Source organism: Caenorhabditis elegans, chromosome II, assembly GCF_000002985.6.
Source record: "Caenorhabditis elegans chromosome II".
Classification (NCBI taxonomy): Eukaryota; Metazoa; Nematoda; class Chromadorea; order Rhabditida; family Rhabditidae; genus Caenorhabditis; species Caenorhabditis elegans.
The window spans coordinates 3,027,189-3,046,151 of NC_003280.10; the positions used below are offsets into that span (position 1 = coordinate 3,027,189).

General features: G+C 40.8%; 5 protein-coding genes and 12 non-coding genes across 17 annotated transcripts; 9 read left to right on the forward strand and 8 right to left on the reverse strand.

Annotated features, from left to right (window-relative positions):
- Positions 1–5,591: 5,591 nt before the first annotated feature.
- B0454.6 (Cationic amino acid transporter C-terminal domain-containing protein) lies at positions 5,592–8,934 on the forward strand. The gene is made up of 9 exons (NM_062027.7): positions 5,592–5,855; positions 6,125–6,234; positions 6,283–6,506; positions 6,869–7,055; positions 7,106–7,212; positions 7,461–7,736; positions 7,793–8,152; positions 8,433–8,541; positions 8,596–8,934. The coding sequence occupies exons 1-9, from the start codon at positions 5,596–5,598 to the stop codon at positions 8,718–8,720; spliced, it is 1,758 nt and encodes a 585-aa protein (NP_494428.1). The 5' UTR covers positions 5,592–5,595; the 3' UTR covers positions 8,721–8,934.
- On the reverse strand, positions 8,150–8,271 carry B0454.18. The gene has a single exon (NR_050927.1). It is a non-coding gene; the product is annotated as an Unclassified non-coding RNA B0454.18 (non-coding RNA).
- A 64-nt stretch (positions 8,935–8,998) lies between the features above and the next one.
- On the reverse strand, positions 8,999–11,365 carry B0454.26 (TransThyretin-Related family domain). The gene is made up of 5 exons (NM_001267129.3): positions 10,548–11,365; positions 10,363–10,501; positions 10,204–10,312; positions 10,055–10,158; positions 8,999–9,125 (listed from the first exon to the last, which is right to left on the reverse strand). The coding sequence occupies exons 1-5, from the start codon at positions 10,564–10,566 to the stop codon at positions 9,035–9,037; spliced, it is 462 nt and encodes a 153-aa protein (NP_001254058.1). The 5' UTR covers positions 10,567–11,365; the 3' UTR covers positions 8,999–9,034.
- B0454.20 lies at positions 9,233–9,445 on the reverse strand. Its single transcript, NR_050928.1, has one exon. It is a non-coding gene; the product is annotated as an Unclassified non-coding RNA B0454.20 (non-coding RNA).
- On the forward strand, positions 9,300–9,445 carry B0454.22. The gene has a single exon (NR_050929.1). It is a non-coding gene; the product is annotated as an Unclassified non-coding RNA B0454.22 (non-coding RNA).
- Positions 9,648–9,716, forward strand: B0454.25. The gene has a single exon (NR_050930.1). It is a non-coding gene; the product is annotated as an Unclassified non-coding RNA B0454.25 (non-coding RNA).
- Positions 9,728–9,824, forward strand: B0454.14. Its single transcript, NR_050931.1, has one exon. It is a non-coding gene; the product is annotated as an Unclassified non-coding RNA B0454.14 (non-coding RNA).
- Positions 9,728–9,824, reverse strand: B0454.19. Its single transcript, NR_050932.1, has one exon. It is a non-coding gene; the product is annotated as an Unclassified non-coding RNA B0454.19 (non-coding RNA).
- On the reverse strand, positions 11,316–11,369 carry B0454.17. The gene has a single exon (NR_050934.1). It is a non-coding gene; the product is annotated as an Unclassified non-coding RNA B0454.17 (non-coding RNA).
- Positions 11,316–11,369, forward strand: B0454.16. Its single transcript, NR_050933.1, has one exon. It is a non-coding gene; the product is annotated as an Unclassified non-coding RNA B0454.16 (non-coding RNA).
- A 301-nt stretch (positions 11,370–11,670) lies between these two features.
- On the forward strand, positions 11,671–13,634 carry B0454.5 (uncharacterized protein). Its single transcript, NM_062028.7, has 4 exons — positions 11,671–11,789; positions 11,904–12,103; positions 13,035–13,159; positions 13,462–13,634. Exons 1-4 carry the CDS (start codon positions 11,675–11,677, stop codon positions 13,616–13,618), a joined length of 597 nt encoding a protein of 198 aa, NP_494429.2. The 5' UTR covers positions 11,671–11,674; the 3' UTR covers positions 13,619–13,634.
- B0454.24 lies at positions 12,328–12,526 on the forward strand. The gene has a single exon (NR_050936.1). It is a non-coding gene; the product is annotated as an Unclassified non-coding RNA B0454.24 (non-coding RNA).
- B0454.12 lies at positions 12,328–12,568 on the reverse strand. Its single transcript, NR_050935.1, has one exon. It is a non-coding gene; the product is annotated as an Unclassified non-coding RNA B0454.12 (non-coding RNA).
- Positions 12,774–12,880, reverse strand: B0454.21. Its single transcript, NR_050938.1, has one exon. It is a non-coding gene; the product is annotated as an Unclassified non-coding RNA B0454.21 (non-coding RNA).
- Positions 12,774–12,880, forward strand: B0454.23. The gene has a single exon (NR_050937.1). It is a non-coding gene; the product is annotated as an Unclassified non-coding RNA B0454.23 (non-coding RNA).
- A 120-nt stretch (positions 13,635–13,754) lies between the features above and the next one.
- B0454.8 (C6 domain-containing protein) lies at positions 13,755–16,270 on the reverse strand. The gene is made up of 3 exons (NM_062029.4): positions 16,092–16,270; positions 14,136–15,630; positions 13,755–14,056 (listed from the first exon to the last, which is right to left on the reverse strand). The coding sequence occupies exons 1-3, from the start codon at positions 16,216–16,218 to the stop codon at positions 13,795–13,797; spliced, it is 1,884 nt and encodes a 627-aa protein (NP_494430.2). The 5' UTR covers positions 16,219–16,270; the 3' UTR covers positions 13,755–13,794.
- An 864-nt stretch (positions 16,271–17,134) lies between these two features.
- sri-29 (Serpentine Receptor, class I) lies at positions 17,135–18,927 on the forward strand (the record flags this gene model as incomplete). The annotated part of the gene is made up of 6 exons (NM_062030.1): positions 17,135–17,299; positions 17,352–17,480; positions 17,530–17,991; positions 18,036–18,114; positions 18,707–18,830; positions 18,876–18,927. The coding sequence occupies 6 exons, from the start codon at positions 17,135–17,137 to the stop codon at positions 18,925–18,927; spliced, it is 1,011 nt and encodes a 336-aa protein (NP_494431.1).
- Between the last annotated feature and the right edge of the window lie 36 nt (positions 18,928–18,963).

Consider the following 18,963-nt stretch of genomic DNA (forward strand, 5'->3'; position numbering starts at 1 on the left):
AATTTTTATTATGATTTTGAGTCATCTTACATCAAATAAAAATTATTTAACCATCATGGGGATCAGGGCTGGGACTTTTTCGTTTTCGCGTTTTCGTTTTTTCGTTATTTTCGGGGTTTTGACGAAAACGAATTTTTTCGTTTTCGTTTTCGAAAGTGTTCGAAAAACGAAAATAGAACGACTTTATTTAAACTTGGTTTTTTCTCATTTTTTTTTTTTGGAACTATCGCCGAAATTTTGCTCTCCGGTGTGGATAGTATTGAAAAATCAATTATTTTCTCCTCAAAATTATTACTGAAGATCAACTTTAAGAACAAAAAATGCAACAGTTCTCAGTTTTGGATAAAAATTAAACGACTCTTTTACGTCAAAATAGATTCATTCATTTTATGACAGGACGTTTCCTTGTTCAAACGATTTGTTAATTGGTCATTAAAACATACTTTTTCCGCTGAGTTATATATAGGATGTAGAACTTAATGCCTTTTTCGAAAATAAGGATTCTACTGTAGCTCAATTTTTAATCTGAAATCGTGTTTTGAACATTTTAATTGAAGAAATAACTAATTATGCACTTTTTGACTAATATCTGATTACCGTATATTCTCTATCAGTGCTGCATGTAACACTAATTTCCAGGCGCTTTTCGAATCCAGCACTATTAGAGACAGCAGTACTACTGGAGATGCAGCACTAATAAAGAATATATGGTAATTTGTGAAAAGTTTTCGAATAAAAAGTTTGAAAAAATTTCGACATCGGAAATTGTTTTCAAAACAAAAAAAAACAAAAATTTTCAAGTATCATCAAAAATTTCTTACTATTAGATATTGCAGAAAAAAGTTGTATTTCCTGCTTGAATAAATTTCTAGCCAAATTCAATACTTTCGGTAAGCCAGCCCAACATTCTTTGGAGCTCTGAACAAAGAAACGTCCTATCATATTATTTACATATGCACATATGGTCTAAAAACCGTAAGTACAGTTTGTGCCATTTTCGTTTTCGTTTTCGTTTTCGTTTTCGAAAATGGAATTTCGAAAAAGTCCCAGCCCTGATGGGGATCGAACCCATAACCTTCTGCGCGTAGCCAAAATCCCACTGCGCCACTTGGACACTTTTTTCGGAATTTTCCAAAATTTCCATAAAGTTCAACTAACTGTAACATATCCCACCTGTTTCCACTTTCTATACAAAGCAAAATACAAATTACATCGGGGGAGGGGGTGGCGAAAGCCATGTATTTTCTCTTTTTCCTCCGCCTCCGATCATACTGCAAGCGCGGATCGTAAAGTTAGAGAGACAGAGGTTTAGAGACGCAGAGAGATTGGGGGACAAAGAAGAAAGAAAGGAGATCTTTGTGATGGTGATCTGGTCTCATGCCAACAGTCTTTAGAAATCGTTCGGTTGTCTTTACTTTTTCCTCTTTATTTTTTTGTGAGATTTTTTTTTGAGTTTATTTTCACTCTACCAACTTTAAAAAAGATATATCTCCTGATCCGTTAAAGATAAAATTTTGGTGTCAACTAAAAAATTATGTAAAATTGTTTAAATAATATTTGGTTAGTTGAAAAATTTTGGATAACTCATTTTTAAACGGAGTTATGCTCTTTTAAAGTTGACTGCAGCACCTAGCCACTTTTTTACTTCAAACCGTTATATCTCAACAATCATAACAGCTAGAAATGTGGAATTAACTAACAAAACGTGCAAAATGTTGTGATAATTATTCTGTTAGTTGAAACTTTTTTGATAACTTTAACAGTAATGAAGTTATGTACCTTTAAAGTTAAAGGAGGGAGTCCACTTATTTGATATTTTATTTTTAAAAAATTTATTTCAGTTTTTAAAATTTTTAAAAAATTTTCAAGGTTCTTAAAAACTGTTTCCTCACAAAAAACTATGACTAATTGTGAGAATTTTAAAATACCCAAACAGTTCCGGACAATTTGGTAAAATGTGACTCACCTCACGCGGTGATAAAAGGCATAAAACCCCTGCCACTAGTAAGTCATCAAGTGATCGGAAGAAATTTTGAAAATCAAAAATCAACTTGTTGGCTGGAATTTTAAAAAGTTAAAATTTAGAAACTGAAAACTAAAAACCAGTACTAATAATAATAATGTTTTTTGGGGAATCAAAGATTTAGGAATATTTAATTTCACTGAGAGGGAATGTAGAATAGTTTTCTGCGCCTCGGCTTATTTTCAAAATGGTGTAACTCCTTCAATTTTACAGCTATCAAAAAATTTTCAACTAACCAAATATTTTTCGTAAAATTTTGCACATTTTGTCAGTTAACCTCAAATTTGTTCCTTTAGCCGTTCAAGCGATATGGCCCTTTAAAACGACAAGGGTACTCTGCTAGTCTCGGCTCGTCAAGAGAAAAAGTGACCTTCATATATCCTTCAATTTCACAGCTATCGAAAATTAGTCAACTAACGAAATATTTTTCGTAGAATTTTACATATGTTGTTAGTTAGTCTCAAATTTGTACATTTCGTCGTTTAGGCGGTACGGCCCTTTAAAATTGGAAGGACTCTCAGCTCGTCTCGTCTCGTTAAGAGAAAAAGTGTAGTATATCCTTCAATTTTACAGATAATAAAAAATTGTCGACTAGTAAAAAATTTGTCGTATAATTTTACATATTTTATTAGTTGAGCTCAAATTTGTACTCTTAACCGTTTAGACGGTGCGCCTTTTCAAACGTAGAGTGGTCTTGCCCCTCTCCTACAAAAACCCCCTTAACTTCGCCAGTTTCAAAGCTGTCAAAATTTTGTAAACTACAAAGTTGTTTTTCATGAAATTCTGCTCATTTTGAATTTAATTTTGAATTTCTAGCTCTACCCGTTCACGCGTTGCGCCCCTTCAAACGTAACGTAGTTTCTGCCCACCTCTCAAACAATCTTAATCCTTCTTAACTCTTAACTCCACCAGTTTCAAAGCTATCAAAAAACTTTAAACTACAAAAAATATCAGAAAAATCTGTCCTATAAAAATTCCAAATTCAACTTCCTCCTACACACACCACCATTGTCCAAAAAAAACTGTTTCCCAAATAAAACCAATAAACATCCAGTCTCCTTTCACACTTCCTCCTATTTTTTCTTTCCTTTTTTATATTGTAACATGATTGTGGTACACAAATTATCAATCTATCATCAAGTCCGCGTATCAAATTGACAAGGAAATCGAGAAGAGATTGGAATTTACTGGGGGTCTGGGGAGGATAGGAAACAGGAATTTTCACGTTTTGGTTTAGGTTTTTGGGGCGAAATTTTTTGTTTGAAATTTGCTTTTTTATAATTAAAAATATTAAATAAATATTAAGTTGTATTATAAGATTAGCTAGGATTTAAAAAAAAAATTATTTTCAAAAATAAACATATTTTCCCATTCTTTGTCAGATATGATGTCAGGTGTTTGACAAAGTGAAAGTATTCGCCGATGTATTTTTTTGTCTGCGTCTCTCTATCTCTCGGGTTTTCCGGCAACTTTCTTATTGTTTTCTTTTTGCCTTTTTCGGGAAATTTATTTATTTTTCTTTTAAAAAAATTGTTAATTAATTTATTGTTTTAACCAGCCATTCTAGAACATCTAAACCATTTCAACAAAAATTTTTCAGCAGTTACACTTTTTTAAATATTAGCTGAAAATGTTGTTGAAGGAAAATTTGAATTTCACGCCAATATTTTTTCTCCAAAAATTTTTAATTCCTGCCAAAATTTGTTCTTAAAAAAATTTAAATTTCCGGCCAAAACTTTTCTCAAAAAATTTGAATTTCCCGCCATATTTTTTTTCACATAAAATTTGAATTTCCCGCCAAATTTTGTTCACATAAAATTTGAATTTCCCGCCAAAATATTTCTCCAAAAATTTGAATTTCCCGCCAAAACGCTCACTCGAAAATTTGAATTTCCCGCCGACTAGCGGGCCCTGCGGGCCCGCCAGTTGTAGGGGGTGTAGGGCGAGTCCCCTAACCGGGCGTAGGTTCTCGGCTTCGCCTCGAACCTGTTAGAGGGTTCGTGAAAATTTCAGTAGGTCAATGGGAGTCTTCTTGATTTTTGAGTTCGGTTTGACCAAAAACAGATGCACCCGATGAATCAGTTCAAGCTGAGTTTTGATTGATTGAAGTTTGAGGACGCTTTATATCGGGAGAGACGTACCCATATTTTGTATAAAATCGAGTATTTCTATTCGAATCACGATTACTCACAAAAAACAAAAAACTTTGTCAGTTGGTAGAATTGAACCAACTACCAAAATTTCTGCAGACATACGCACTAACCACTCCGCCATGCAGGAGACACCCAAACTGGGATTTAGGGAAGAAAATTTTCTGGAGGGAGTCGTCTTTCGATTCCGCTTTCTTCAATAATTACATTTTGAGAAAAGGCGTTCGAAAACCGTTTATTACTGATATGTCAGCGGGAAAACAAATTTTTGAAAATTTTATTACAGGATTGTACACATTATTGATTTCCCAAAAAGGAGACTTACAGTTGAGGGCTATATCTTGTACACAGACAGATGTATAGAAAAAAAACAAGTTTTGGCCTGAAAATTAAAAAAAAATAATATCTCTTGGCAGAGCATTGCTAATGCGACAAAACTTCATCTTCCATTAGATAAAATCAAAAACTATGAATTAAAAATACATTCCGCAAAACTTTAGTGGATAAAATGTTCAGGGGACCCAGGAAACCACTCCCCCCAGTACTAAATTTTTGAATTATTTTTTTCTTGAAAAATTTTCCCACTGAACTTTTTACAAATTTTATATGTCTGGATGCGTCTTGATGAGACCTACACGTCAATTTTTAGAAAATTAAGAAAACTTGAAAACTGGCCGAGTTATGATTAAAAAAGTAGATACACGAAAATGGAAAAGTGTGCAAAATTTGGCACTTATTCGTCTTGCTCGGCCGACTCATAGAACTTTTCTTAATTCTGAGTTAAAAATCGTGTTTAGCGTATTTTTTTACGTGGGGTAAGCAAAAAAAAATATCAAAAAAGATGAAGTAGAACTTGAGATAAAGACGAAAAACTACTTTTTCGGAAAAATTTTTTTTTTGGCAAAATGGCATTTTTTGGCCTTTTGTTTTATCACAACTTTTTTCCATTTGCACTTATGAACTCAAACTTTTTTTCAAAAAATCAGTCTCTCTGAGTAGTATCTTGCACATGAATTTGAAATGAAACCGAGCAAAACCCGAATTTTAATTCAATTAAAACATGGTTTTTTGGGGGTAAAAAGAGCAAAAAATTTTTTTTTCAAACTTGGGAAAGCCGCCCTGGGCTCAATTTTGCTCCGAACTTAGTGTCGTTTTCTGCTCCACCGTGGGGCAAAATATTTCTATTAGGATTTCAAATATTAGAGCATGAAGTCACACGGTTCAGGAGTTGTGAATGAAAACGAAGTGGGACATTTTTTCGCAAGCCAAAAAAAACGCGAAAAAACGCGAAAAAGGGGCGGAGTCTGTACACTCGGCATTTATTAGAGGCTGCTTGGCAGACTTATTTTCTCAAAAAATTTGAATTTCCCGTCGAAAATTTCAAAAAATTTCCAAAAAAATCTGAATCATATTTTCAGAATCATGGTGAGTCACGTTTGGCAAGCCATTACGCGTAAAAAACGTTTCGAAGGTGACTCCCACCTGGACTCGAATCTCCGAAGATGTCTAGGCCTGATGGACATTACTTTCTTGGCACTGGGCCAAATGATGGGAGCCGGAATTTATGTGCTCACGGGTACTGTAGTCAGGAATCAGGCCGGCCCGTCAATTATATTCTCGTTTGCTCTGGCAGGAATCGCAGCACTTTTGTCGGCTTTTAGTTACGCCGAGTTTGGAGCAAGGTAAGCCCCAGCCTGAGCCTAGGTCTTAGCCTGAATCTAAGTCTGGGCCTGGGCATAAACCTAATCCTAAGCCTAACCGTAAGCCTAATTTTGAGCCTGAGCTTAAGACTAAGCTAAGCTTATGCTGACTAAGCCTGCTGACTAAGCTTATGCAAGACTAATACTAAGCTTTATGCCTCAGCCTACGCCTGAGCCTACACCTAAGCCTACGCCTACGCCTAACCCTAAACCTAAGCCTAATTGTAAGCCTAAAGCCCAAAATTTTTCAGATTTCCACGTGCCGGAAGTGCCTACACCTACACCTACATTGGTTTCGGAGAACTTTGGGCATTTATCGTTGGCTGGACTATTCCGCTGGAGTATATGATTGGAAATGCGGGTAGGCTTGGGAAATTTGAGACGAAAATTGAAATTTCGAATTTTTCAGCCGTTGCCCGCTCCTGGTCCGCATATTTCGATAATATGCTGGACAACTACATCAAAAATACGACGATTGGAGCTTTGGGGGAGCTCTCGGAGCCCGGTGGCTTCTTTTCAACGTACCCAGATATTTTGTCATTCCTCCTGATTTGCCTGTGTGCTTGTGTCATTGCAGTCGGGCCAAAAGTTTCGGCAAATGTGAATTCTAGTTTTGTGGTGTTGAATATTGTGGTGAGTCGAAGCTTTAAACTTAGGCCTAGGGCTTAGGGCCTTGGGTTTAGGGCCTTGGGCTTAGGGCCTTGGGTTTAGGGCCTTGGGCTTAGGGCCTTGGGCTTAGGGCCTTGGGCTTAGGGCCTTGGGCTTAGGGCCTTGGGCTTAGGGCCTTGGGCTTAGGGCCTTGGGCTTAAGGCCTTGGGCTTAGGGCCTTGGGCTTAGGGCCTTGGGCTTAGGGCCTTGGGCTTAGGGCCTTGGGCTTAGGGCCTTGGGCTTACGGCCTTGGGCTTAGGGCCTTGGGCTTAGGGCCTTGGGATTAGGGCCTTGGGATTAGGGCCTTGAATTCCCTTAACAAAACATTTGAAAATTGAGAATTTTAGGTCATTTTCATCGTAATTGTATCCGGAATCTGCTACGCCGACTTCAACAACTGGACAGGCACCACCTCTGACGGACGGTCCATGTTCTTCCCATTCGGTTTGACAGGGACCCTAACCGGAGCCGCCACATGCTTCTTCTCCTACATCGGTTTCGAGGTACTCGCCACCGCTGGGGAGGAGGTCAAGTGTAAGTTCTGACTAGTTTTGTATAAATTTTTTATTTTTAAGAATTTTCAGCCCCTCACCGAACTATCCCGGTTGCCACGTTTTTGAGCATCGGCGTCATCATGACCCTGTACATCCTGGTGTCTTCTACCCTAACACTTATGGTTCCATATGATCAGGTAGGGTACCTTGTCAATCTAGAACTCCACGCTGAGTGAGGCGCGAAATACGAGCCTCACGCCGACGCCGCTGTGTGTGTGTGCAATGAAGTGCGGCCGACACGTTCGGGGTTCCGCAGCTTGACGTGAAACGAGTAGCTTGATGTGTGCGCAACGTAGTGCAAAAAAGCAGTTATATGGAAGCGGCCGACACTTTCGGGTTCTACGCCACACTATACATACGAATATCTTCTAAACCAAGTTTCTAGGTACATACCACTGCCCCATTTGCGGAAGCATTCAGTGCTCGAGGTTGTACCACTGTGATGTACATCATCTCAATTGGAGCTCTGATCGGGCTCACCAATAACCTGGTCACCGGAGTATTTGCTCTGCCACGTGCCGTCTACGCGATGGCTGATGATGGGCTCATTTTCAAATGGTTGGCTCATGTAACTTCCTCGACTAAAGTTCCATTAAATGCTATCGTTATTTTTACACTTCTCAATGCGATTATCGCACTTATTTTTGATATTGAGGCGTTGGTAAGTTTTTTCTCAGTTTTCGGTGGAAAATTAACTTTAATTTTTTAATTTTTCAGGTAGAATTTCTATCCATCGGCACCTTATTCGCCTACTCCTTTGTCTCCGGCTCGGTGCTTGTGCTCCGCTACCAGTCGGCTCCGATCGACGGCGATGGGAAGCGAATGGATAATGGCGGAGAGCTGAGCTCATGGATTCCTGCTCGAAACTTCTGGGAGTCTTTACCCGCCGGCACCTCGATTTCCCTGGGTGTCGCCGCGTTGATCGGCTCATTTTTCTGGTTGGCATTCACTTTTCGGACTGGATTTTATGAGCATTGGTATGGTCAAATATCGATTGGTTTCAATGGATTATTGATTGTTTTGGTGATGGCTTTTATTCTCGGACACCAGCAGAACTCACTGGAAACTAGCTTCAAGGTAAGCCTAAATTCAAGCCTGAGACTAAGCCGAATCCTAAATCTAAGCCCAAACTTAAACCTAAGCCTAAGCCTAAGCCTATGCCTGAGCTTAAACCTGAGCCTAAGCCTAAGCCTAAACCTGAACCTATGACTTCGTTTAAGTACAAGCCAACGCCTAAGTCTAAGTCTAATCCTACACCTAAGCCTACACCTGAGCCTAAGCCTAAACTTACAGCCGTAAACCTAAGCCTAAGCCCAAGCCTAAGCCTAGGGCCCAAAGCCTAAACATTATTTTTCAGGTTCCATTTGTCCCATTCCTTCCGTGTCTATCCCTCCTAGTCAATGTATTCATGATGGCCTACTTGACAACTGCCACATGGATCCGGCTTTTTGTCTGGATGGGTGTTGGTGAGTTCTAGATTTTTTAGGCCTATTTCCGGTTGAAAAATCTGAAAATTTCAGGCCTCTTGATCTACTTTTCCTATGGAATCCGACATTCCAAAGAAGCCAAGAAGCTCACCACAATTGCCGATATTCGAATGAGCTCGACGTTTCCGAATAAGAATAATCGGATCACGAAAACCTAGAATAAGAGTCTGCTGAAAAAAACGGGTTTCCCAAATTTTTTGACACTTCATTTTGCCAAAAATTATAATGCCAAATTGTAGAAATCTAGGAAAATTACTTATATATTCAATTTTAATTTGAATGCTTAATTTTGACTCCCGGTTCTTGTCGAATTTGATCTCTGATTTTGTTTTTTTTTAATTTTTATTATCACAATAAAATTGTTCATATTTTAAGCAGCACCAGAATTGCGCCATTGCAGCAGAAATTTAGAAATAGAATAATAATACTGCAGAACACAAGAAACACATAAAATTTATTACAAAAAAATAGTTCAAAAATTAAACTTCGGATGTGGAATCTCCTGAGCATTAACCTGCTCGCCACGCTCTGTGATATCCAGGTGAAATCGTTTGATCCATTCTCTGAAATATTTGGAGTTCTGGTCATCAAATCACGAGAAATGCACCAAGGAACTAGGGATGCGCCAAGGCATGATAAATGTGTCAAGTCACTAGATTTGTTTCAATTCTCTAGAAATGCGCCAAGGCACTTGATAAGGGCCAAGGCACTGGAAATGCGCCAAGGCACTGGAAATGCGCCAAGGCACGAGAAACGCGCCAAGGCACTAGGAATGGGCCAAGTCACTAGAAACGCGCCAAGGCACTGGAAATGTGCCAAGGCACTGGAAATGCGCCAAATCACGAGAAACTCGCCAATGCCTTAGAAATGCGTCAAGTCACTAGGAATGTGTCAAGTCACAAAAGGAACAAAAAACTCGTCAAGGCACTACAAAAACGTCAAGTTACCAGAAACGTGCCAAGACATAAAGAATGCGCCAAGGCACGCAAAAGGCGCCAAGTCACAATAAATGCGCCAAGTCAGTAGAAACGAGTCAAAACACTAAGAGTGCGCCAAGTCACGAGAATCGCGCCAAGGTACGATATATGTGTCAAGTCATTAAAAATGTGCAGTCACTAGAAACTCGGCAAGTCACTAGGAATGCGTCAAGGCACGCAAAAAACGCCAAGGCACGAGAAACGCGCCAAAGCACAAGAAATGCGTCAAGTCACGATAAATGCGCCAAGGCACTCAAAACGAGCCAAGTCTTGATAAATGCGCCAGGGCACCGAAAAAGCGTCAAGACACTACAAAAGCGTGAAGTTACTAAAAAGGCGCCAGATGACTAAAAACGCGCCAAGTCTTGATAATTGCGCCAGGTCACCAAAAAAGCGTTAAGTCACGAAAAAGGCGCCAAGGCACTAGAAAAACGTCAAGCTACCAGAAACGCGCCAAGACATTAGGAATGCGCCAAGACACAAGAAATGCGCCAAATCTTTAAAATATGACCCACCTGCCAGGAACCGAGTAATCGTCCAATTCCACTCTAATCGTCCGCATCTTTGTCGTGCTCTTTGTGCAATCGTGCAAGACTAGTGCGTACAGCTCATAGGTCTTCTGCAACAAAAAAAACGTTTACTCGAACTTCCTGTGGTGACGAACATCATAAAACGCATTGCCAAACAAGATCCCATAATTATTGTCCATCGACTCGCCCTTATCACCATTTCCAATATTATCCAACCGGGTGGCTTTGGTGTCCGCCGTGAAACTGAAAGAAAATCAATAATTTGGAGTCACTGTGGCTCAAAAATCTAATACCGATTCGCATCAAAGTACTGAATTCTGTACCGAAAATTGTGCTTTTCAGGGATCCGACACGTCATCCTTGCGATGAACACGTAATGGTCCGGCGCGTTTTGACTCGAGCAAAAGTTGAGGATTATGATGAAAAATAGGGCTGAAAATGGCATTAAATTGCTGAAAAAATTGGGATTGGCACTTACTTGCGAAAACGTTGAGCATTTTTTGTTGATTTATTGATTTTCTTACAAAATAAATGTTTTTTTTTCCACAAAATCCCATGGGCAAGTTGGCAAAGTTGACAAATTACGTGAAAGTTCTAAACATTTTTTTTCCAAAATTTAAATAATTTTAATTTCAAAAATGTTAGCACGCTAATAAAAAAACCTGGAAAAATTGGAAAAATGTGGCAATATTGTAGTTCCACCAGGCCGCCAATTAAGAGCCTGTAACTTGGGAGCCGGTTGAGATAGAAAAAAGTTGTCAACTAAGAAATTGTTAAGCAGAGCATTGTGAGCATTTTGCTAGTTGAAAATTTTTTGATAGCTCTTCCGGTTGCGGAGTTATAGGGGTTTGAAGTTGGAAGAGGGAGAGGGAGAGACGCAGAGAGGCAGAGCGTCTTGTCGTCTGCGTCCCCTCTCTCTCGCACCTTCAACTTCTAACGACCATATCTCTGGAACGGTTAGAGATTGAAAGAAATTTTTAATTGCAAAAATTATCAGCGCAAAATTTTGCATCAAATGAGCTAAAAAGTTTTGAAAACGAAAAAATACTTACCGCACAAAAATTAGGATATTCATTAGCACATGAATGTAAGGATACGGGAACGGGGATTTTCTTGTGGAACTTAAAATGCGCCAACAAGCGTACTGGCGCACTTTTAGTGGTTTTTCGTTCAATTTTGATGATTTGACGCAGATCAGTGGCAAGGCACTGAAAATGCGCCAACAAACCATTATGATGATGTTTTTGTGCCTTGGCGCATTTCTAGTGCCTCGGCGCTTTTGGGGTGCCTTGGCGCATTTCTCGTGGCTTGAAGTTAACATTGTCAGTTTTCCCAAATTTTCCCATCGCCACAGGAGTTTCTGTAAAAAAAAAGTTCTCCAACATTTTGGCCTAATCTATGACTTCTATGTCTTCTCCCATTTTTGCAGTTCTCATCAACTTGACCCACCCTCTGGTCAAGGTTATCATAGAACAGAAAGAGAAAACACACATCGGCTATCTTTTTCATTTTCCGACACTGTTCTCCCAGTAGATTTTTAGTTCTTTCCCAACATTTTCATTATTAATTTTTTGATTTATGAGCCAATATATATATTTCAGAAAAATGTCAAAGTCCGACCTAGTTGGGCTGGAGAATGGCGGCTCAATTGAGCCAGATATACAGAAAACGAAATTTCTTACAAAGACCAATCGGGCAATGGACAAGGCCTTGACGAAATGTGAGTGATTTGAGATTGCCGATTTGCCGGAAATTTTGATTTTTGGAAAATTGCCGATTTGCCGATTTGCCGGAAAAAAAAACTTCCAACTGAAGAAATGTGCCAAATTTTCAGCTTCATTCGATGAGGAAATGGATGAGGAGATGGCATCGGGCTGCAATATCATTTTCACGGTACTCAATATTTGCCTCGTCATCTTCGGCTTGGCGCGACGCGAAGAATGTGACGGGCAACCGATGATCCCAGTTTTTATTATTGTTTTGGGGTGTTTATGGCTGGCGAAGGATGCTATCGAGAGGTTGAGACGACGATATGTGAGTTATCAAATGGGAAAATGATGATAACAAAGTGGGGGTGATAACGATTGAGAATTCTTTTTTTTTTGGGGAAAACTAGACGAGAGGAGTTGCGCGAAAAAAAAACAAAGCAAACTTTACAGGAAACAAAAAATTATCAAAGCACCGATGCGCCATGAAAAGGGTAGATCACCAGAATTGCGCCAATGCACAAAAAAACGCCAATGCACAAGGAATGCGCAAAGGCACTAGAAATGCGCCAGGGCGCTATAAATGCCTTAAGACACTAGAAATGCGCCAATACACAAAAAACGCCCAGGCACTAGAAATGCGCAAAGGCACTAGAAATGCACCAAGGTACTAGAAACGCGCCAAGGCACTAGATAAGTGTCAAGGCACGCAAAAAGCGCCAAGGCACTAGAAATGCGCCAAGGCACTAGATAAGTGTCAAGGCACGCAAAAAGCGCCAAGGCACTAGAAATGCGCCAAGACACTAGGAATTCGTCAAGTAACGAGAAACGCGCAAAGTCACTATAAATGCGCCAAAACACTAGGAATGCGTCAAGACACCCAAACCCCCAGTATCGAGAAACGCGCCAAGGCACTAAAAGTGCGCCAGGACACTAGAAATGCGCCAAGGCACTAGCAACGAGTCATGCATTTGAAAAAACGCCAAGACTCTAGAAGTGCGCCAGGACGCTGAAAATGCCTTCAGTCACTAGAAATGCGCCAAGACACTAGAAGTGCGCCTGGACACTACAAATGCGTCAAGGCACTATGAAAGCGTCAAACGCAAGATGGGTCAATGCACCAAAAAAGCGCCAAGGCACGAAAATTGCGCCAAGACGCCAAGACACCCAAAAAACGTCATAATCCTAGTTCACAATGAGCACGATAAACCACAAAAACCAGTACACTTGTTGGCGCATATTCAATTTAAAATTTTCAGCAACGAAAACGTGAATCCCCGCTACCATCCGACGACGGAGAGCTCAGGGATGCCACAGGAAGATCCGGGTTCCCATATCCTTGCGGCTACATTCACGTGCTCCTGAATATCCTAATTTTTGTTTGGTAAGACTTTTTTGATTTTGAAAATTTCTCAGCTCATTTGATGCAGAATTTTGCGCTGATAATTTTTGTAATTGAAAATTTCTTTCAATCTCTAACCGTTCAAGAGATATGCTCGTTAGAAGTTGGTGGGTGCGAGAGAGAGGGGGACGCAGACGACGAGGCGCTCTGCTTCTCTGCGTCTCTCCCTCTCCCTCTTCCAACTTTAAACCCCTTTAACTCTACAACCAAGAGAGCTATCAAAAAACTTTCAACTAACAAAATGATCAAAAGTTCTGCTAAACATTTCGGGTCTCAATTTTCAGGTGCATATTCGGCTGCTACTGGGTGTTCGGCTCATGGACGGCCCGTGCCTACTGCGACTGGTGGACCTACAATATTGCCACGTTTTTCCTGTTTTTCTCAATTTTTTGGCTGTTCATGAGTGTTTTTTGTTGTTGTGTGTTAACATTTGTGAAATAAAACATTTTTGAATTTGTTAGTTTGTAGGAATTTTACCAAAATCATAGCTACAACAACTAGGTAGGTGTTGATAAAATAATAGAGTAGGGCAGTCCAATTTGTATTTTGTATTTGGTATTCCTTTGTCAAAAAATATAATCTAGTACTATTTTATTAAATTAAACCAGCACTTTACATTATCTCTGATTGTGCAGACATCTCACTGAATTAACATCAATAGTTACAGGTCCGGTTCCGGCGTCTGCCGTATAGGTCCACGTCATATCAGCACTATTGCAGGTTACAGTAATTGTTACTTCTTGGGGTTCGAATTGGCCTTCCAGTGGAATTGTTTGTGCATTCAATTGCATTAAAACGGTGTACCCATCAATTGCAGAGCAGCTAATTTTCATTGTGGAAGTGGAGTCGGCTGTTCCGGCAATTGGTGTCGACATGAAGCTGGAATAAATATTTTAAGTACGTTTTTACAACTTAAATTCATGATTCACAATTCATGAATTCATGCTTCCAAACTAACTCTGAATAGGTAACATCGACCATCGTTTGAGGCTGATTAGCGTCTCCCACTCCCAACATTACCGCTTCAGGATTACACTTCCTATTCTCAACTTGTTGGCAGGTCACAGTGTCAAGCGCCTGTGTGGATGGCTGTCCATTCACCATCGTCACGTAGTTCCATATCATATCTGCAGTGTTGCACTGAGCATTTATAGTAACCGTCTGGGGAGGTGGGTCCAGATTGTTTTCCACTGGGGTGAAGGCTCCATTCAGATCCATTTGCACGTTGAAGTCGTCGGCTCCAGAGCAAGTGATTGTCATTGAGGAGACGCCGGCTGTAGTTGTAACTGCTGAATGTGTAACATCGATGGCGACCTCAGGGGTTTGATCGTCTCCAACTCCATAAGTTATCAACGCCGGATCACATGGCACCGGCTCCGGATCCGGTCCCTCTCCCGGCAAATTCTGAACTTGTTGGCAGGTCACACTGTCAAGCGCCTGTGTGGATGGCTGTCCATTCACCATTGTCACGTAGTTCCATATCATATCTGCAGTGTTGCACTGAGCATTTATAGTAACCGTCTGGGGAGGTGGGTCCAGATTGTTTTCCACTGGGGTGAAGGCTCCATTCAGATCCATTTGCACGTTGAAGTCGTCGGCTCCAGAGCAAGTGATTGTCATTGAGGAGACGCCGGCTGTAGTTGTAACTGCTGAATGTGTAACATCGATGGCGACCTCAGGGGTTTGATCGTCTCCAACTCCATAAGTTATCAACGCCGGATCACATGGCACCGGCTCCGGATCCGGTCCCTCTCCCGGCAAATTCTGAACTTGTTGGCAGGTCACACTGTCAAGCGCCTGTGTGGATGGCTGTCCATTCACCATTGTCACGTAGTTCCATATCATATCTGCAGTGTTGCACTGAGCATTTATAGTAACCGTCTGGGGAGGTGGGTCCAGATTGTTTTCCACTGGGGTGAAGGCTCCATTCAGATCCATTTGCACGTTGAAGTCGTCGGCTCCAGAGCAAGTGATTGTCATTGAGGAGACGCCGGCTGTAGTTGTAACTGCTGAATGTGTAACATCGATGGCGACCTCAGGGGTTTGATCGTCTCCAACTCCATAAGTAATCAACGCCGGATCACATGCCACCGGCTCCGGATCCGGCCCCTCTCCCGGCAAATTCTGAACTTGTAGGCAGGTCACACTGTCGAGAGGTTCGGTGAACGTTTCACCATTGATCACAGTCACGTAGTTCCATTTCATATCGGCGGTATTACACTGAGCATTGATAGTAACTGTCTGGGGTAGTGGATCCTGGTCGTTCTCGGCTGGTGTGAAGGCTCCATTAAGCTCCATTTGCACATTGAAGTCAGTGGCTCCAGAGCAAGTAATTGTCATTGAGGAGGTACCGGCTGTAGTTGTAACTGCTGAATGTGTAACATCGATGGCGACTTCGGGGTTTTGATTGTCTCCTTGTCCAAGAACAAGTGTGTCCGGAGAGCATGCTGGTTCTGAAAGTTTTTTTTGGCTTCTCGGATATTTTTCGGATTTTTTTGGAATATTTTAATACATTTTCACAAATTTTTTTCACTGGAAATCCCCTGAAAGTTGAAAAATGGTCCAAAATTAAGCCTAAGCCGTAGCCTAAATCTAAGTCAAAGCCCAAGCCTAACCCTAAGCCTAACTAAGTCTAAACCTATGTCAAAGCCTTAGCCTAAGCCCAATCCTAAGCCTAAGCCTCAACCTAAACCTAAGTCTAAAACCCTTTGAAAAATCAAAAAAACGCTATAAACCCAAGCCTAAATAGCGTCAGAGCTAACGCTCGCCACTGACGCCAAGCTTAAGCCTAAGCCTAAGACTAAACCATAGCCTACGCCTAACCCTAAGCCCAAGCCTAATCCTAAGCCTAAGCCTGAACCAAAGCCTAAGCCTAAGCCTAAGCCTAGGCCTAAACTTAAGAAAATCGACTTACCTGCCGGAGCCACCGTACTTGTCACAATTGGCTGCTGTGGAGTCTGAGTAGCGAAACAAGATTCTGAATTTTTAGCAATTAACAATAGAACCGAAAAGCTTAGCCAACAGACTAAGGAAGACGACATGTTTAATGGAATGAATCAGATCAAATCACGGAAGAGGAGATCAAGATGAAAAATTTCTCAAGGATTTAATGATATAAAAAATCGAAAAGCAGGCAGGACAGGATATCTTTGATTCCTCTATGTCTCTAGTTTCGTTGTGACGTCGGACTGATTAGAGGAGAGATTTTCGTAGCATTGTCGCATAGTTATCAAAAAATCAGGATAGTGATCGGAAATCAGTTTTAATCTAGATATAAGATTATAAATATATAGATATAATAATAAAATAATAGATATAATAATATAAAATTGCAGATTTCAGAAAAAACCTTTGATCTCCTTTATCCCTGAAACAAAACGTGCTAGCAAAAAGTTGTCAACTAACAAGATGCTTAAAAATATGTGATGAATAATTTGTTAGTTGACAACTTTTTGATAACTCTTCCCATTTTAGAGTTACAGGAAATGTTTATTAAAATGTGATGAATATTTTATTAGTTGACAACTTTTAACATTTTACTTTTACCAGCTTTTACCGTTTTAGAGTTACAACGGCTCAAATCCAAGTTGCTTCTTTTGGGGTCCTATGACAGAACCATGGAACAAGACAGGCAATGTGAGTTTGATACGAAAAAATGAAATTCCTGAAGATTTTAACATAAAATCTTGATCTCCACCGCTTATAGATTATACTCAAAGATCAGAAAGTGCTGAGAGTCGCTGATTGGTGCAAACGTGGGCGTGGCCGAGCGGTGATTGGTCAAGAAATTATGTGGTTCATGTTTCTTTGTTCTTAACATTGTTCGATCATATCTAGAAATGTGATGTTAATATTAATATTGACAGGTGACTTTTTAACATATGTCTTATGCTGAGCCCCCAAACAATCAATCTCCTCATTTTTCCTGCCAATTTTGAGCACACTCCTTCTAGTAACATGTCAGAAAGCTTGAATATTGACTTCGAGGTCCCCGAGCATTTGATTAATCACTATTACGTGTCGGGTACAATTGCATTACTACTCAACTTATTAGTCATATACCTTCTGTTGTTTCAAAGCGGCAAGCTAGACAACTTTCGATTTTATTTGCTGGCTTTTCAGGTAACTTAAACAAAATATTTGTATGTTCAAAAAAATCTTTGAAAAATTCCAGGTATCTTGTACGGCATCTGACGTGAACATTGCCTTCCTATTCCAGCCTATTCCACTATTTCCACTGTTCTCTGGATATGGGCATGGGTTTATGTCACGTTGGTTTGGCTGGAGCACGCATACGCTATTTGTAAGCATTTTGAGCAATTAACAGTCAAACAACAAAGCCAAACTTTCAGACCCTATTCACATTACTCCTTAGCGGTCAAATCGAGGTTCTCACAATATGCTTCCTCCGCAAGTACAAGGCAATCATGCAGCTGAAAACTTTATCAAACCCGTCAAGTAGCCTAACCTATATTATAATCTACCATTTATGCATGTCCTACTCACTGGCTATCACACTCGCATGGTACTTCAGCGAGACTAGTAAAGAAGATCAATGGAAGTTGATTAGTCAAGACCATCCGTCGCTGGTCCCGAAGTATCAGCAGCTTAATGAATTTTATTACACATACTTCAACAGTGCATATATTTTTATTATATTCCTAGTGCTCACTGCTGCTGGAACCTTAAAGACGATCATTGTGATATCTCTTCTAGTACTTCGAATGTTTAAAGTTCTATCAGATGTTAAAAGTCGCCTATCGAAGGGGACACTGAGCAGGCATAAGGTTGCGCTGAGAAGTTTGATTATGCAGGTACAGGATAATGGAAATTGAAGGTAAATCTTCAAAATTTCCAGTTCATGACAACCCCAATATCCTTCCTACCACCCTTCATGCTGGTAGTCGTCGCCTTGTTTCCAACCAGCTACTCTCAAGGTTCCAGTTTTACTAAAAACTAGTAGTTGACAAAGTTTTTCCTACTGGACTATGTAAAACCATCTCATAGGTCTTTGGTCTGTCGCATACCCGTCGCGGCGGACTGGCAGACCAGGCCTCCGCACTCACATCACAGGTAAAGCAGGAGAGGCCCTACGACGACCTTACGGCGGTCCGGGGACAGATGTCTGGCAAACAAACTCAGCTCAAAACTCCGGGTCGTTGGGGGCCGTCGCCGTCGCCGGCCCAGTGGTAGACTATTAACTGGAAGCCCGCTATAGTCTCAAAAACCAGGCCTCCGCACTCACAACACAGGCCACACGGGAGCGGCCCGGAGACCGAAATCTGGCAAACGAATTGCGTGTCAAAATTCAGGCCGCCGACAGTCCATCTTTGAGACGCCCCTGACCCGGCGCCGGTCCGGTGAAGGCTGATTGGTGGCCCAACGGTGTCTAAAAGTCCTGGCCGCCGGCAATCCTGCTTTGAGCCACCGCTACTGAGCCAAATTTCAACGTTTGTTTTAGTTGGGCCGCTCCAGCTTTACCTGTGAAAATGTTTCTCTAGCTCAAATTTTCCGCCTCAAATTTTTCAGCAATCTCCCAGGGCTCTTTTATGGTCTCCACCACCCATTCCATAATCAACTCCCTGGTTGTCCTTACCACGTACCCGGAATTCAGAAAAATTCTCATGTTCTGGAGGAAAAAAGACGCTAGAAGGTTGATAAGCTTTCGATGAAGCCGTCTAAAAAACTTTTTTTTCAGAATACCAACATTGCTTTCATCTGTCAGACCGACTGCCTCGCCGAGAAATTGAGCAGGTGAAGCATGCTCTCTGGTTGCCGAGCCTTGA